The following is a 16,558-nucleotide window of genomic DNA, read 5'->3' as shown; positions in this document are numbered from 1 at the left end:
TGTGGACGGATTGGTCAACACGAGTGCACAGATCAGCTGAAATGCATTTTGAGACTTTCTCACCGCATGGGATTTGTAAGTGAGATGATGCGTTCAGGGTGGTGATATCTGAGAATTGTAACTGTGATGCTGCATTCAAGGAACAACAAATGGGATAAAAATAATCTTTATAAATTTTCTAACTATTCTTAACTTAAAGAGTACAGAATGTTAAGGCTGCTTAGGCTGTTTACTATCTAGGTATTGTACCAGTGACAATTTTTCTTTAAATAGGATGTGGGTTTTTTATGGGTGCACAAATAATTTCCTGAATTGCTTGATTTTGGGAGGTCAGTGATTCACGTCTACGTGTGTGTTTAGCAATAGCTACCCCTCTGTTGCTAACTCACCAACTTTAGTCAGCAACTTTTCAGACAGAAAAAATTATCGGCCAAAATCAGAATCGGCATGACCTGCCAGAAAACTGCAATCGGTGCAACACTAGTTTCCTTGTTTCCTACTGAACAACTTTATTAAAATAATGTTTGAATGTTTCACAAATCAGTCTGGTGTTATTCTTTAAAAAAATATATTTTAAAGTTTGCACTTCTATGCCAACAGTAACAAAAGCAATGCATTTGCTCTTAATTCAGTTGCTGATTTTTTTTTTTTTTTGTGTGTGTTGTGTGTTTGTATTCACACAACATCACCCTACTTTTTCAGTTTTCTTGCCAAAAACATTAGGTATTGCAGACAGTGAGACGTGCAAGTGATGCGGTGTGACAGCCATGCTGCTGCGGTAGCTTCCTGCTGAGGAAATGGTTCAGAAGGAGGAAACTGAGGCTAACCTCAACTGTCAGATGAATAAACTGTGCTCAGGTTAATCTTTAGCTCCGCAAAGCGAACATTTGTTTGTGACCTTTACAATCAGCTGAGTTTCTCTGAGCTAGAACAGCAAATGAACTATTACAGGGAGTTAAAGCCTCCTTGTTTTCAGGAGGAAACCATGGAACGCCGTCTGTGATGCTCTTATTGCGATTACTGCTATCTGGATGAACACTCTCTCTCTCTCTCTCTCTCTCTCTCTTTCTGCCTCTCCTGAACCATCCCTTCTTATCCCTCTGCAGCACTGACGGCCCCTTCCTAAATGAGCCAGTCTCCTGGCAACCAGGCACCAATCAACACGCAAGATCTCTCTCTGTAGTAACCACAGTGTGGGGCGTGACCAATCCCACACACAGCCAGGTAACACATGACTCACTACCCAGGGACATTGTTCTCCTCTTGTGTTCACTAATACACGCTTTATTTAGTGCGTTTTCTTGTTAATATTTAAACCTAAAGTGACCAGTATGTCTCAGAACAATACTTAAGGAATTTGTGTGGAGAATTCTTTCCTAATTTGATTCTATGATAACCAGAACTTTTTTGTCTACCTCCTTTGGTTTAAAACATTTCTTCAGTGACACATTTCTAGTGGATTTCTAGACTAGACGTCTAAAGGTCAATAGAAATCCAGCATGCTATCAAATAAATGTCCTGTTTATTTGACATTTATGAAGTATGATAACATTGAGTAAATATATCACAATATTGACACAAATACTTAAAATAATCTATGTGTTACTTTGAATTGAAAACAACTTTCCAACAGCAGTTGTAAAGAGATAGGTGGCACTACTTTAGCTTTCCCTTGTGAAATGTCCATGTTTTTCATGACTGTAAATATCTGGATTGCAACAAAATATGGAGAGTCAAGATGTGGAAACTAAACTATTCCTCTTATTAAAGGGGCAGTATTATGTAGAAATCAACTTTTTTTAGCTTTACATTATGCTATAATACTCCCTCCTCAAAAACATACCTGGAATTTTACTTAGATTCTTTAATGCATGTTTTGGAAATTCTTTAATCTCCATGGCAACCATTCAATTGTGCAAAATTCCTGGTTGGACTTAGCTTTGCCTTCGAGGACAAAGCTCCTCCTTAGAGCTGCAGCTTCCAAGCTAATGAGCTTCTGCAACTCCCCCACTCAGCTCCTACAGACTAGCCAGCAACAATTAGCAAACATCTGGTGGAACTGTGCATCTGCCGGGCTACATCTCAATGCAGCGCTGGTAAAAACGTTGTTTTAGGGTTAAGACGATTCCTTATAAGATTAGCTGCTACCTTTTTGTCAACCTTTATTTTTAAACACATCTTTAATAGCAAGTTGCCATGTTGTGATGACTTCCTTCTTTTCTTCCTTCCTTGTATTTTTCCTTCCTGTATGGAGGACACGATTTTACATTTTAAACGACGATAAGGGACTGAGAACTCGAAAATTGTTTGGAAATTCTGATATTAAAATTATACAAGAACCCTGAATTTTACTCTTTTAATACATTTAGATTTTTTTAGATTAACTTTACTTACAGTTTATGTCAGGTTTACTTTAAAGTTTGAGTCTCACCTCAGAGTGGACGCTCTCTTTGTGAACTTCTTGTCTACTTTTGAACTTTCTTGACATCTTTGAAATCCACAACCTCAGATCTCCAGGGTCATAATGCACCCCTCCTCCGTTTCACCTGCAGGTGTTTGGATCACCCATGGGCCCTGGAGAGAGTTCTGGTGGTCACATAATGCCAGTTGGCAGCCCAGGGATGGGAGGCAGCATGGGCTCCCAGTTCATGGGCCAGCAGTCGTACGGGGACGGCGTGTCTAAAGGCTACGGCCAGCCGGTCATGTACGGACGACCCAGCACCGCCTACAACCCGGCTTCAGCCTATGGAGGAAGGTAAGCTGCTTTCTTCATCAAAACAAGAGGCTTCACTTTGTTAACTGAGTATTAAGTATCAGAAATAGTAAATATGAGGGGAGCCGTGGCTCTTTCAGCATTTTATAGGGATGTATGAAGGATGTTTGAAAACCTCGACTTCCTGCAGTTGTTTTAAGAAATTAATAAATCAGCTGATGTTATCCGAAAGGTCTTATATTGGAACATTTAATGTAATTTTATTCATTTGATAATCATTAACAGTATGTAAAATCTGTGCTGTTGTTCTAGTAACCGCCAATATAAAGTTTAATAAATTTATTTGCTAGTTATTACCATAGGCATAAAAACACTTTGAGTTTTTATGCCTCTGTAACTTTTTATACGCCGCCTTACAAAAATATTTAAACTCTTTATGCCTTGTTGTCACTTTTTGTTCCAGTACAACCAAAATCTTTGATAAATTTGGGGAGATTTTATGACTCACAACTATAAAGTGGGAAATTATTTAGCTTTTTATTTTAAACATAAAATTCAGAAAGGTGCAGGACTCATGAAGATTTTTTTAAACAATGGATTTCTTCTTGCGACTTGACCTTTCTGCTGTACTCCTCAGTCTTTTTTAAAAGGGTCCAAATATAGATACACGGCACACTTTTCAGATTTTATTTTGTTTATTTTTCTTTTTTGGAATTAAAAATCTGTATTCTTCCATTTCACAATCCTGCCCTACTTTCTTTTGGTCCATTACATAAAATTTATTCAAATATATTGCAGTTTGTGGTTGTCACATGACGGCACTCATACAGTTTAAAACCACTTCCTGTTTCCAAAGCTTTACCATAAAGGATCTATTGATACGTGTTGCTGTTTTGCATGTCTAAAAGCATTAAGCTGCATTTAACGGCATTTCTCTGTGAAGCTCCAAAAGACATAAATCTCCATCTCTTTGAATAACGAGCTTCTTTTAAAACGATTTCTTATAAGATTAGCTGCTACCTTTTTGTCAACCTTTATTTTTAAACACATCTTTAATAGCAAGTTGCACTGCTTTGTTCCATCGTCCCTGGAGGAGAACAACACAGAGCAGGCGTTAATATTGTCTGAAAGCTCTTTCATGGAGCTCCTCGGTGTTGTTGTCAGTTATCCTTTGATTATTTTTTTTCTTTCTTTGACCCTTCTCTACCCGACTGTCTTCTGAGTTCCAGTTTCTTCTCTCAGTGTTTTCATGACAAAACGGAGATTTTTACAGATGCAGGCAAATTTGTTGCAACCCCTCATAAAGACGGGTAAAACATCTTTGGGATATATATATATATATATATATATATATATATATATATATATATATTTCTTACATTACATTAGCATATTCTCAGACTGAATGTAAGTTTGAGGACATTTGTTCTGTGGGGAAACAAATCACATGTCCAGTCTGGTTTCCCTGTGGTTTCCCAACAGTAGAGCCTTCTGGCTGAAGTGCTCTACTTTGCTCTACTGTAAAATATCTCAGTGTTATCCAAAGTTAAATTATACTTAAGTTTGATCTTTGACTTTTCCTCTGCGGACAGTCTCTCTACATCATCCAGACCCAAACCAGCTCAAATTACACCGAAAACCTCAATCTTATTTTTTACCCTAGCATCCTGCTCAGTAGCCGTGTTTCCATTAACATTTTTATACGCATTTTGAAGCATCACTTTAGAAACGGTTGGTGGAAATGGTAAAATATGACAGATTATCTGTGAAAAAATTGATCTCCTCCTGATTTACTAAAGCTATCTGAATAAATGCACAGCTCCGACCAAGAACAACCAGTCGTAGCCACAAGGAGGATCTTGGTGCTGTCAATCATCCTCATGTACTCGCTGCTCAATGTGCTAATGGCAGAGAAACAGCTTATTGTTACAAGAAAACTGCATATCTGTCATCATTGGACAGACTCTGCGAGCTTTAGCATAGCAGAGAGAAAGTGGGTATGAGAAGCACTAAAGAGAGGGTGATTGACAGCGATAAGACCCTCCTCCTGGGTTTGATTGGTTGTTTTAGTTAGCATTGGAAGAAGGTAGATTTTTTTTTGTACATCATCTGTTTCATACCATGGTGTCACAACGTAGTGACAGTTTAAACAAATATTCAAAAAAAAAAAAAAAGTGTAAAGTTACATACTGCAGCTTTAAAGGTGAGCAAACTGTGCAGCTGGGCTGTTGCGTCTCTTTTACTTCATACCTGAGATTAAGTGAGCTGATTTAAGCAGGTTTTTGCAGCTGTAATGTTTTCATGTCATGAGCTGTTGTTCTGCTGCGGCGGGGTTCCACACCAACATATGCCAGCGTGGCCGCTGTCACCCACCACTGTGACGACACCTCACACACTCATTGACTCAGCTGACTAAGACCGCGGCCCACTCATCTCTGCGACTTTCCCCTCTCGCCACAGTTACTCTGGCAACGGCGGAGGCGCGGGCCTGGGCGTCCGCGCTCCCTCCGACTTCACTCAGGCTGCAGCTGCCGCCGTCGCCGCCGCCACAGCCACTGCCACCGCCACGGCAACGGTCGCAGCAATACAGGAGAAACAGAACCAGGAGCTGAGCTACGGTCAGGTAAACGTCTCAGAGAAAAACACACACACATACTTCCTGGAACAATAAGAGCTTCTAAGAGCCACACACACACACACACACACACACACACACACACACACACACAAGCCGGGATGTTGGTTGTGAAAGTTTCCAAACGTCTTGGTTCTGACTCTGCTCTTTAGTTGGAACGTTTTAGCTGCAGGGCTGGAAATCAAAAGCTGTTTTTCTGCTTCATGCTCACATCAAGTCCAGGACACATGCTTCTGATTACCAGCAGAGACGTTGCATAATTAGATACTGGCTTGCCATTCAAACTTAAACACTATGTATGAGTCACTGTCAAAGCTGAACAGACTGAATCACCAGCGCTGTGAGCTGCAACTGCTGAAATGAAATGTAAGCAGAGTGCAGACATTTAAATGTATGTATTAGTTATTAAAAACACCCCCTCCACTCGTCTCGGGAAGATTCACTCCGTGGATGGTGGAATCCATGTTCCAGCAGATTCTCTGCCAGATCTCTCCCTCTGGCTGAAAAGGCTGCTGAAAACCCCGAACATCTGGCTGAGATGCAGAAAGAACTGAATCTGTGGTTGCAAGGCAATTCTTGTCCTCGAATTTCATGTTTGCTCTTTTTTTTGTTTGTTTTGTCCATGTTTGCTGCTTAGGTATTTAGTTACAAATTCACTTACCAAATGAAAAGTTAGACCAATTCACAAATGTCAATATTAGTGTCTGCAATAGCAAGAGCTAGGACTGCTTTGGTGTCCAAAATGTGGCCCAGGGCCCATTTGAAGCTATGAACCATTTTGAGCGATCCTTGATCACAATTCAAGAATAACCTAAATTTGATGTTTTCACTTACACCACATCGTTCAAAAAGATTCAAGTAAAATCTTAAAATGGACAATGTAAGATGCAACAGATGGGGCTGTCACAATAAATAATAGATAAATTAATTCATGATGATTTATTCTTTTTCTATTTTGTCTTTTCTCTTCCTACCACAATCTGGATGACAAAAGTCTTCAGTCTGATGCTTTGCTCTTTTGAATTGAACAGCAATTCTGAATTTGTTTATTTGTTGATCCTGTTTTTTTGTTAATTTATTTTGGCTATTTAAAATGTCTTACAGTTCCCGTGTCAAAGGTTCATAGAATTAAAAGTTTATTACATTACTTGAAAATGGTTTGAAAACAACAATTTGAACTTCTGGGACAATTTATTATCCAGCAAAATTTGTTACTGTGACCGAACTACCAACATAAAGTATTCATGTTTTTGTTTTCAATTTAACATTATTTATTAGTAGAGGAGACCAAAAACATCCTGTGGCTTTTACTAAAATGCAGACTTTGACATGCCTGTTGCATAATCTTAGCAAAATAAAGTACAATTGGGCCACATCCTGTTTTTGTTGCTGAACAGAAAAAAAAATATAGAAAATCTAAAAAATGTATGTTTTGTGGCTGTTTTTTATATATACAAAATAGCCACAAACGTTTGAACACACCTTCTCATTGAATTCAATGAGAAGGTGTGTTCAAACTTTTGGTCTGTACTTATATATATATGTATATATATACACACACATATATATATATATGTCAGTCAGTTCTTCTATACATCATAAAAGTGTTTCAGTTTAGAGCTTGCCTTTACTCTTTGTGAAAATGTTTTTTGTTTTGTTTTTTGGCTCACTTCCTGTTTTTTGTTATGGCGTTCCTTTCCTGCCAAAAAAAATCTGTAAGCAAGTAAAGCATATAAACTGTCCTCAAACATTGCTTACACATAAAACATACTTTGACATGCTTGTTGCATAATCTTAGCAAAATAAAGCAAAATTGGGCCACATCCTGTTTTTGTTGCTGAACAGACAAAAAAAAATATAGAAAATCTAAAAAATTTATGTTTTGTGGCTGTTTTTTATATATACAAAACAGCCACAAACCTTAGTTTATATATATATATATAGATAGATAGATAGATAGATAGATATCTATCTATCTATCTATCTATCTATATATATATATATATTAATTAAGGTAATTCACAACACTAAGACCCTTCCCCTGGCTGTGATTGGTTGTTTCTGACCATGCAGAGTATTTCTGCAGATGACAGTAGAACGACAGGCAGAAGGCAGAGGAACTTGGTGTTTTTTCACAGATGATTTGTGTCATACTGTCAGGACACAGTGACAGTTTAAACAAATATATAATATACTTTTTATAAAAGTTACACACTGCAACTTAAAGTGCAAATTAACTCACATGCAGAGGTAAAGATAAATAATCAAATTATTTTTAGCTGTCTGAGGCAACTTTAAGTTACTGAGTGGAAACGTTATTCAGTTCACTAAAGTAATTTTCTGGAACTTATGTAGGTTTTAAATGTGAGTCCTAGTGAACATAAACTTAACCAGCTGAAGTCTGCAGAAACCTTGCTTTTTCATCTCCTAGCAACCAGACAGCCCATGATTGCAGATGTCCCGATAACTGACTTTTTGTTGGTAGAAGTTATCAAAACATTTTCCTGACCTCCTTGTAACTTGGCGTCATCAGTTTATCAGCAACTTTCCCTCCCTGTTCTCTACAAGCCAACCAGGCTGCGGAAAAGAACCAGCAGGCTTTGTTTTTACGCCTCCTGTTTTATTTCCCTCTTCCCCCGGTCAGATGGGTGGAGCATCCCCATACAGCAACCAGTTCCTGTCTCATTCTGGGCCCCGCGGCCCCCCGGGTATGAACCACGGCGGGATGGTCCCTTTGAGACCCGGACTTCCACCTTCCACAGGTGGACTGTATCCCTCTCACCCCGCGCAGGCCCAGAGGATGCCCCAGCACACCGGCTTCTCGGGCGGACAGCAGGGCCTCAAGCGACCTTTCCATTCAGAGGTCAGTGGAGGTTTTAACTTCACTTTTGACTTTTTTTTTTTTTTTTTTTTTCAATCATCACTGACATTTAGGACTCTGACTGCGGCCGAACCTATGCCTTTCTTTAACTGTTGTCTCTTTTCCCAGGGGTTTCCAGGGCAACAGTACAACTCTGGAGGGATCTCTGGGTATTCCAACCAGCCTCTGCAGTACCCTAGTGGTCCACAGCAGAGATGCGCGCCGTCACCCTCTTACCCGTCCAGTCGGATGCCTCACATGGGGCCGTACACATCTGGAACCCACAACCCAACACAGTTCCCTCCTGGTGCCAGCCAGCCCAATCCTCCACAGTTTTATAAGGTGATCAGATTCACTGTGGTTGACTAGTATGGGATTCTGTCTAATGCTTAATTCTAAAGCTGAATTAATTTGAAAACTTGTCAAACAAGTAAATCACAGAGCCTTCAATTCAAAATTCAGATCTCCTGCCTTTGATATTTCAAATGATATTATATTTAAAATTTTACCTGAATAAATGTTTGAGAATCGTTGAGGAATCCTGTGAGGATTTCTTCTCAGCATTCCTGCTGAACTTCTTTGTGTCAAGATAGGTGAGGAATTATCTGAACATTGTGCTTCCTGCCTGTGGCTTCCAGTCAGAGCCTTTCAATGGCCAGGGCAGTCTACCATCTGGAGCAGCAGGGGGCTACAACGCCTTTACACAGGCTGCAGTCAACGGGGTAAGTCCTTTAAGACTCCTTCAACTTGTTACAACAGTTAATGCCTTCTGTTAGACTCTAACCTAAATACATCTACAAGCAGAGCCAAGCATGGAAAACTTTCAACATGGAAAAAAAAAAAATTATTGAATTTCTAACTTTGTTTTCATCTCTGTTTCTCAGCCAGGTCGAGGTGCAGTAATACCCGGGTACCCCAGCTCCCCAATGGGAGGGAACCCCACCCCGCCGATGACACCAGGGAGCTCCATACCCCCCTACCTCTCCCCAGGCCAGGACACCAAGCCACCCTACCTTCCGCTGGACTCCAAAGCCAACATCAGCACCCAGCAGCCCTCTACAGGTCGGTCAGGGTTACATGTTGCCGCACTCTCTTTCACCTTAGAATTAGAACAATACAACCTCAGATGATCAAGAACCCATGAGATATTAAAGATGCAGCATGTAACTTTTGTAAAAATATTTTTTACATATTTGTTAAATCTGTGAGACAGATCTAAAAAAATGTAATGGAGGAGAAACAATCTAACAATACAGGAAAGTGTTTATCCACCATCATCTGTGGCCATGCTAACTAGCCTTAGCATTCATGGCAGGCTCTGCTGTGGGGGAGGAGCTGTTGCGTAGCAAAGAGAAGGGGCAGGGTGTGAGCAGCTTGCATAAGAGCATGGTTGACAGCGCTAAGACCCTCCTCCTGGCTCTTATTGGTTGGTTCTAACACTGAGTGTTGTATTTCCACAGATGGTAGTGGGGCCAAATGGAGAAGGCAGAAGACTACTTTCCAGATTTCTTGTCTCATGTTCTCCTCCCAGGACATAATGACAATTTTAACAAATATGTAAACAAATATGTAAAAAGCATATATATCATCCCTAAAGGACTAAATAGAGCCAAAATGCTGTGAAAGGATTTTGTTGAAGCACCATCGGTGCGGTGACTCCTGGTGGTCATATTCTGCGTGACATCATCAGTGTCTCACATTGTTATGAAAGAATTGTGTTCACATTGTTCCCTAAGTTCATTAAGATTTGCAGACACGCGACACTTGACCTGAAAGTGTCCCTCATGTGCAGTAGAGGGCACAATAACAGCGTTCTCAGTGTTCTGCCAACCACCATAAAAGAAGAAGTGCTCAGTGTTTGCGGAAGTATACGTGGATGCTAATGGTGGAGCATAGCTTACACTTTTATGTTGTTGTCCAACCGGAACCAGCATATTAACAAATTAATCCTCATTATAGTCCATCATGGTTGTTGTTTTCTTCCCGCTTGCACATACAGTACAGACCAAAGGTTTGGACACACCTTGTAATTGAATTCAATTCAATTCAGGTCGTAGAATAGTGACCTTTGTCGAGTACGAGTGACTTTCTGGTTGGATCAATGCGACCTGAACATCTCCTCAACAATATGCCTGAAAGATCAGAAAAGATCAGATACAGGTCGCATTACCTCAAAAAAATCGGAATTGGGTCACTTCAGGCTGCAGCGTGAACGCAGCCTTAGTTGATTAGTTTTATTGGTTGTATCTGTTTGCAGTTTGTTGATACAGAAGTTGTCTAAAGTGTGAACTTTAGTTACTGATTCCAGCAATAAAATATGTTTGCCTTTGAAGGTAACCCTAGCGACGACCTGCGTCTGACCTTCCCCGTCCGAGACGGCGTGGTGTTGGAGCCGTTCCGATTGGAGCACAACCTGGCTGTCAGCAACCACGCTTTCCAGCTCCGAGACTCGGTCTACAAAACATTAGTGATGAGGTGAGAAGATATAAATAAAATAGTTTATATGTGATCTCCAGAGGGGAAAAAAGAAAGACGGAGACTTGAGTCTGGTTCTCTTGATTAAAGAAATGATTGAAAGCTTTTGAGTTGGGTTTCCGTTTTCCACTGTGACTTTACTGCTCTAGTGTGACACCTGGTGGTTGTTTCTGGTCAAGTACAAGGGATATTGGAGCATCTACATCACTATTCAAATTCCATGTTTTTGTGATGCAAATAAAGAAACTTAATTTCAGAACTTTTTCCATGTATAATATGGCAATTATTCTGAAGAACTGAACCAACAAAGGTAAAAAAGAAAAAGCTGCAATAACTCAGTTGCATACGTGTTGACATATTTAAGCGAACACTGAAACCACTTTTGATTTGGTTTCAGTCAAAAGTGAATTTATGCTTATCATGAAGTATTGTGAATTTGATTAAATACACATAAAGTTCAGCTGTTTATCTAACACAGAAAACAGACCCAGATGCATAGGACACCCCACCAGTGGGTCTGTTTGACCGCTGTGTTGTGTCTCCCCCTACAGACCAGATCTGGAGTTGCAGTTCAAATGTTACCACCATGAAGACAGGCAGATGAACACTAACTGGCCCGCCTCTGTGCAGGTAAGCAGCACCCTCGATCTTTTCCACTGGATCCAGCACTCGGGTGGATTCATCTAATTTTCAAGGATCCAAACTGACTCACTGATGTAGACGTTTTGTTTTGATCTCATATATTTGAGATAAGCTATTTGTCTATTTACTGTGACGATAAAGAATCATTTATGTGCCACAAAGAAGTCTTTAAAGTGGACTTCTTAGAAAAAAACTTCTTTTCTTATTCATCTACTCAGCTGATTGAGGCCAAGTTATCTCAGCGAAGTTGTGTTTGACCTTTAACTGTCTGATTAAATTAGTAGCACTGAACTTGACTCAGTGGAAATGTTGGGACAATGGTGCTGCAGCTCTTTATGACCGCCATGTTGCAGTGCAGCTGACTTACAGGAAGAAAACATTGAGGCCGACATGTCTAATAACAGATTTTGGTTCTGAAACTGTAAGAACACAGAAACCATTTGATAAAGAGCTCATTTAGTTCTTTTTGAATATTTTGTCTTCCTACAATCAACAAGCCTTTGGCAATAAGCAATAAATCATTTAATCACATCGTAAATGAAAATGAGCTCCATTATCACAAAAGTCCTAACTGGCAGTTTTGCATCTCTTACCTCTGAATCTAATGATAATACATTTTTTACAGCAGTGTTGTTTACTGAGGCGTCATAATCCATTTTGTTAATGGTTTTGATTATGTTTGGGTTTTATTTCCATCTTTTTATTGTTTTATTATTATTTATTTTTTTATTTTAAATAGTCAAAATGTTTTCCAGACCCGGCATTAGTTGTTCTTTATAAATGAAAGTTTATTGATCTTTGAGAGGACGTACTTCCACTTTTATTTCACTATCTTTATATTACTTAAAAATGCCACAATATTGCGGTTTATGGCTATAATTCCTGGGACCATTTAAAACTGCTTCCTAAGAATGGTTCATTTGCTTGCAGCCTACTTAGCCCATTAATCTAATTTAAACTGATAACATCAGAAAAATACAGTTTTAATCTGTTATTATACCCATTTCAAATCTGCAACAATCAATATTTGTACATGGATAATTAAAAGGATAAAATCAGCGATTTGCTCACTACCATAAATCTCGATAATTATTAACAGCTCTTTGCCTATCTTATGCATATTTTATTCATTTGACATCAGAGCTAATGGCAGCAGACAGCCACTGGCAGGGACAGCTTCCGTTGTCACTTACTGTACCTAAATGCAGGGCATCCAACATCAGTACAGCGGCTTCATTTTTTTAGTTTTTATTTTGTCGTCACCTTAAATATTTAACAAATACCTATTTTGTTATTCCATGACACTTTATTAATGACTGTCTCAGAGGAAACTGTTGCAACAGCAGCATGAAAAGAAAATGTCTCTTGACCCATTTTTGCAGAAAAGTGCATATTATTGCATGTAATGCACTAATAAATTCCAGGGTTCCTATAAGCATGTAGAGATGAGTTTTATGGCTGATTTTCTGTCAATACAATATCGATGGTTGGATAATATAAAATCATGTGATGGTGATATGATTGATAAACATGGCAATTGGAATATCACTTTCTTTAAAGTCACTTCATTTTCTTTCATCTCTTTCAGTGCTTTTTTAGATTTTTAGTACACAGAGCAGTATAATAAGCAGTGTTCAGGTTTTTGTAGCCATGCTGGTGCTTTATATTAGTCGCTGAGATGACGTCACTTGTTAAGGAGTTGTCTGTAACATCGATTATACAGACAAAAAAATCGATGTTATGGTGTTTTTATGGTCTCAATATGTGTCTTTGTAAATATACATTGAAGATGTCTGATAAATTTATTCAACGTTTTATATTTTGGCTATCAGTTTCAGTACCAACCTGCCCGATTTTCTTACTCATTTCTTTATGAGCTGAACATTTTAGCAGGTCAAACTGCGCAAAGCTCAGTTTGTGGTAAAAAAAAAAAGCTCTTGATGCATTTTTGCGTTTGAATCCAAGGAGGTGAAGTTGTGGAAGAGTGATGATGTTGGAGAAAAAGAAACGGGCCATCAGAGATTGCTACACTTTGAACCTTTAGCGCGTTGGGTATGTAACCATGGAAACAGAGCCGTTTAAATTACAGGATTCAGCAGTTTTGAGAATTTAAAAGCACCAGTGGTATCGGACAGTGGTCCGATATCAGCCAGAAACGAGTATCGGATTACCTCAATCTGCATTTGTATCCCACACAGTCACAATGGTTAATAATAAATGAGTTTGTTCTCATACCTGTTGTTGTTGTTGACTATTGTTCTCTGCTTTAGTAATATCAATTGATCAAGCCTTCTCTAACATTTCACACTACAAAATAAGCAATAAAAGTGTGTATGATTCCTGCTGATATCTTATCAATATTGGTATCTGTCAATTCTCAAAGCTCAGTTATCTGTATCGCATCGTAAGTGTAAAAGTTACATCGGGACATGCTTAAAAGGCTCCAGATTTGTATTGTTGACTGTTTTTTCTGAACTTTCTGTCTCAGGTCAGCGTTAACGCAACTCCTTTGTCCATCGAGAGAGGGGACAACAAGACCTCCCACAAGCCCCTGTACCTAAAGCAAGTGTGTCAACCGGGACGCAACACCGTGCAGATCACGGTGACGGCATGCTGCTGCGTAAGTCCAGGAGCCTCCTGTCGCCGCAGCGACGCTCCACTAACTACATCACGGATCACAGTGATGCACACTGAATTTGTCCCTTCTGTTTCTTTGTTCCCTCTTATGTCTTTGTCCACAGTCTCACCTGTTTGTGCTGCAGTTGGTCCACCGGCCGTCGGTCAGGTCCGTCCTGCAGGGCCTGATGAAGAAGAGGCTGCTGCCAGCTGAGCACTGCATTACCAAGAGTGAGTAAACTTACAACTATGTTTGGTCTGCAACCTTTATAATCCAAACAGCCATTTTGGCCTCAGTGCAGCTGAATAAAACTTTAGAGCCACAGATGTTCCACGATTTAGTGGAAAAAGACTGCTTATACATTTTAATTAATACCTCCTGCAAAAAAATCTGTTCTCATTTTTAAAGAACCATCATTTTATTTGTTTTTACATTTTAGGAATAAAGAGAGACTCAACATTTTTACAATAAAGTGGATGGATTCATTTTCGTCTATATGATGTTGATGTTTGTGGAGAATGCCATAAAAATTCTTTATTCTGTTTCCTCTGAAGTTTATTTATGTATACTTAATGTCTGTACAATGTGAGCTCTTAAAATCGAAGTAATTTTTTTTCCCCTACAAAGTTTTAAAAAATTCACTAGTTCTTTTAGAGTCGTTGTTTGGTGGAAATTAAAATGACTCCATCAAAAAGCTGAAGAATTGTCCAAGCTGCATTTGTTATCTTAAAGACATTAATTCAGAGGTGTCCAAGGTGTGGTCCCGGGGCCATCAGTTGATTTTGTTCGGCCCCTGATCACAAGTCAAGATAGTACGAACAATCAGTGACCCCCAACATTTTTGGAAATGTCTGCTTTTCTTTTAATAAGCCCTTTTAAAGTTTTGGATCTTTAATAATATACATATTTCCTAAAAAACAATGTTATTGTTGAGGAGATAAAACAAAAAACATTTTGGACAGCTGCATTAGATGTGTCCTTTACCACTTTTTATCAAAGTTCTTACAAGCTATGGAGGAAGATCCAAAGCACAGACCAGTCCGACTGAGTTTGAACTATTCGGAGAAGACCAGATGTGCTTTTCAGTTTGACTACAGTGAGCAGAGAAGAGGAGCGGCGTGGGACAATGAGGACGCCACCAGTGGAGCAGCTGTGGACTGTTTCCTAATGGGAGTTGGAGTCGTCCCAGTTAGACGTGTCCAGTCCCTGGCGGGCCGCCACAGAGTCCACCTGATGTTGTTGAGGAACTCTGGAAACAGGAGTTTGCTGTCTCTGCTCATCTCTCACAAACATCCGGGACCATCTGTCTCACGTCACCATGGTGACACAATACCACAAGAAGAAAAAGTGTTACGGAAATTCCACAAATTCTTTGCATATCAAGGTTTATAAAAGCATAATTAAAACTAAAAAATATTGTTGTTTTTGCAACAATATTTTCATCTGATTCCACACATCAGAGGGAGGCTTGTCAAAAATTACAAATTCAATTCTTCCTGTAGAAGGTGAAACCTTTAAAAAAGCTGAAGGAAGTTAGTGAGAGCTTTAATGGTATTTTTGGAATTTTTTTAATGTATTTTGTGTCTAACTATTTTTTATTTATTTAGATAACCTAATCTCTAATTAAACATTTCTTTCCTGGAGTGATCCCTCAGTAGACAATTTTCTGACAGGAAAGAAACTCCAGCTGTTTTCTTCTGCGTATCGTTCTTCATTCAGTCAGGTATTTCTAGTTTTTGTCAGGTAAAGAAAAAGTCCAATGGGTGCTTAGGGGCAGGGACAAAATTTTAGTTTCAACTTGGGTGCACTGATCCTAATTTTTTGGCCAATTTCCGATCTGATCTGCCAAAACCTATTTGAGCAGCTTCACAGTTTTCTTTAAAAATAATAAAAGAGATATGAAGGAGCAAGCATTCAGAATGTTCTTTTCTGAGAAGGGAAACCAATTGAAGTTATATGGAACTTTTCTTGTCCTCAAAACACTTTTACTGTACGAACCACAATTATAACAGTTTGTACATGTAGAAGCAGTCTCTGTACAAAGGGGTTTTACTCATTTCTCAAGGCAAAGGAAAGTAGTGGAGTTTATCATCTGATATAATTGATTAATCAACGCTGGTTAAGGTCAGTCAAGCTGTAAATCATCCGATTCCGGTCACCAGTGTAATCGCTCGTTGTCGTCGAGCGATCACACAGCTGGACTGTTTCCTGAGCAACAACGTAGTCAAATATGGTCGCCGCTGTGCTTTTGTTCCAGTAAAGCGAAACTTCAGTAGCGGCACCATCCCCGGGACGCCCGGTCTAAACGGAGAGGACGGCGTGGAGCAGACGGCAATCAAAGTCTCCCTCAAGTGTCCGATCACATTCAGACGAATCCAGCTGCCAGCCAGAGGCCACGACTGCAGGCACATACAGGTGAGGTCACACACTGTCCCGCATCACACACCCTGACTACTCCAAATCGCAACTTAACACGCAGCAGCCATGTTTTGTTTTGTTTTTTTCTTCAAGTGTTTTGACCTGGAGTCTTATTTACAACTGAACTGTGAAAGAGGGACGTGGCGGTGTCCTGTGTGCAAGTACGTGGAGAGGCAACTTTTCTGTCAAAGCCACTTT

At 39.5% G+C, this 16,558-nt stretch overlaps 1 protein-coding gene across 4 annotated transcripts in view; it reads left to right on the top strand.

Moving 5' to 3' along the window:
• zmiz2 (zinc finger, MIZ-type containing 2) overlaps positions 1 to 16,558 on the top strand; it is a 38,175-nt gene that overhangs the window by 13,883 nt on the left and 7,734 nt on the right. For 2 of the 4 annotated variants that reach the window (XM_044144688.1, XM_044144689.1), the window contains exons 3-15: positions 1,107 to 1,224; positions 2,553 to 2,755; positions 5,174 to 5,336; positions 7,993 to 8,211; positions 8,338 to 8,550; positions 8,802 to 8,930; positions 9,093 to 9,270; positions 10,542 to 10,683; positions 11,235 to 11,313; positions 13,814 to 13,945; positions 14,067 to 14,172; positions 16,200 to 16,357; positions 16,454 to 16,521. In XM_044144688.1, coding sequence (XP_044000623.1) covers positions 1,107 to 1,224; positions 2,553 to 2,755; positions 5,174 to 5,336; positions 7,993 to 8,211; positions 8,338 to 8,550; positions 8,802 to 8,930; positions 9,093 to 9,270; positions 10,542 to 10,683; positions 11,235 to 11,313; positions 13,814 to 13,945; positions 14,067 to 14,172; positions 16,200 to 16,357; positions 16,454 to 16,521 — 1,908 coding nt within the window. The remainder of the gene's footprint in view (positions 1 to 1,106; positions 1,225 to 2,552; positions 2,756 to 5,173; positions 5,337 to 7,992; positions 8,212 to 8,337; positions 8,551 to 8,801; positions 8,931 to 9,092; positions 9,271 to 10,541; positions 10,684 to 11,234; positions 11,314 to 13,813; positions 13,946 to 14,066; positions 14,173 to 16,199; positions 16,358 to 16,453; positions 16,522 to 16,558) is intronic. The other 2 variants (XM_044144690.1, XM_044144691.1) reach the window with 1 other exon arrangement.

This window comes from Gambusia affinis, linkage group LG17 (assembly GCF_019740435.1).
Source record: "Gambusia affinis linkage group LG17, SWU_Gaff_1.0, whole genome shotgun sequence".
Lineage (NCBI taxonomy): Eukaryota > Metazoa > Chordata > Actinopteri > Cyprinodontiformes > Poeciliidae > Gambusia > Gambusia affinis.
The sequence above is the reverse complement of the archived record's forward strand: the minus strand, read 5'-3'. Positions and strand labels throughout refer to the sequence as shown.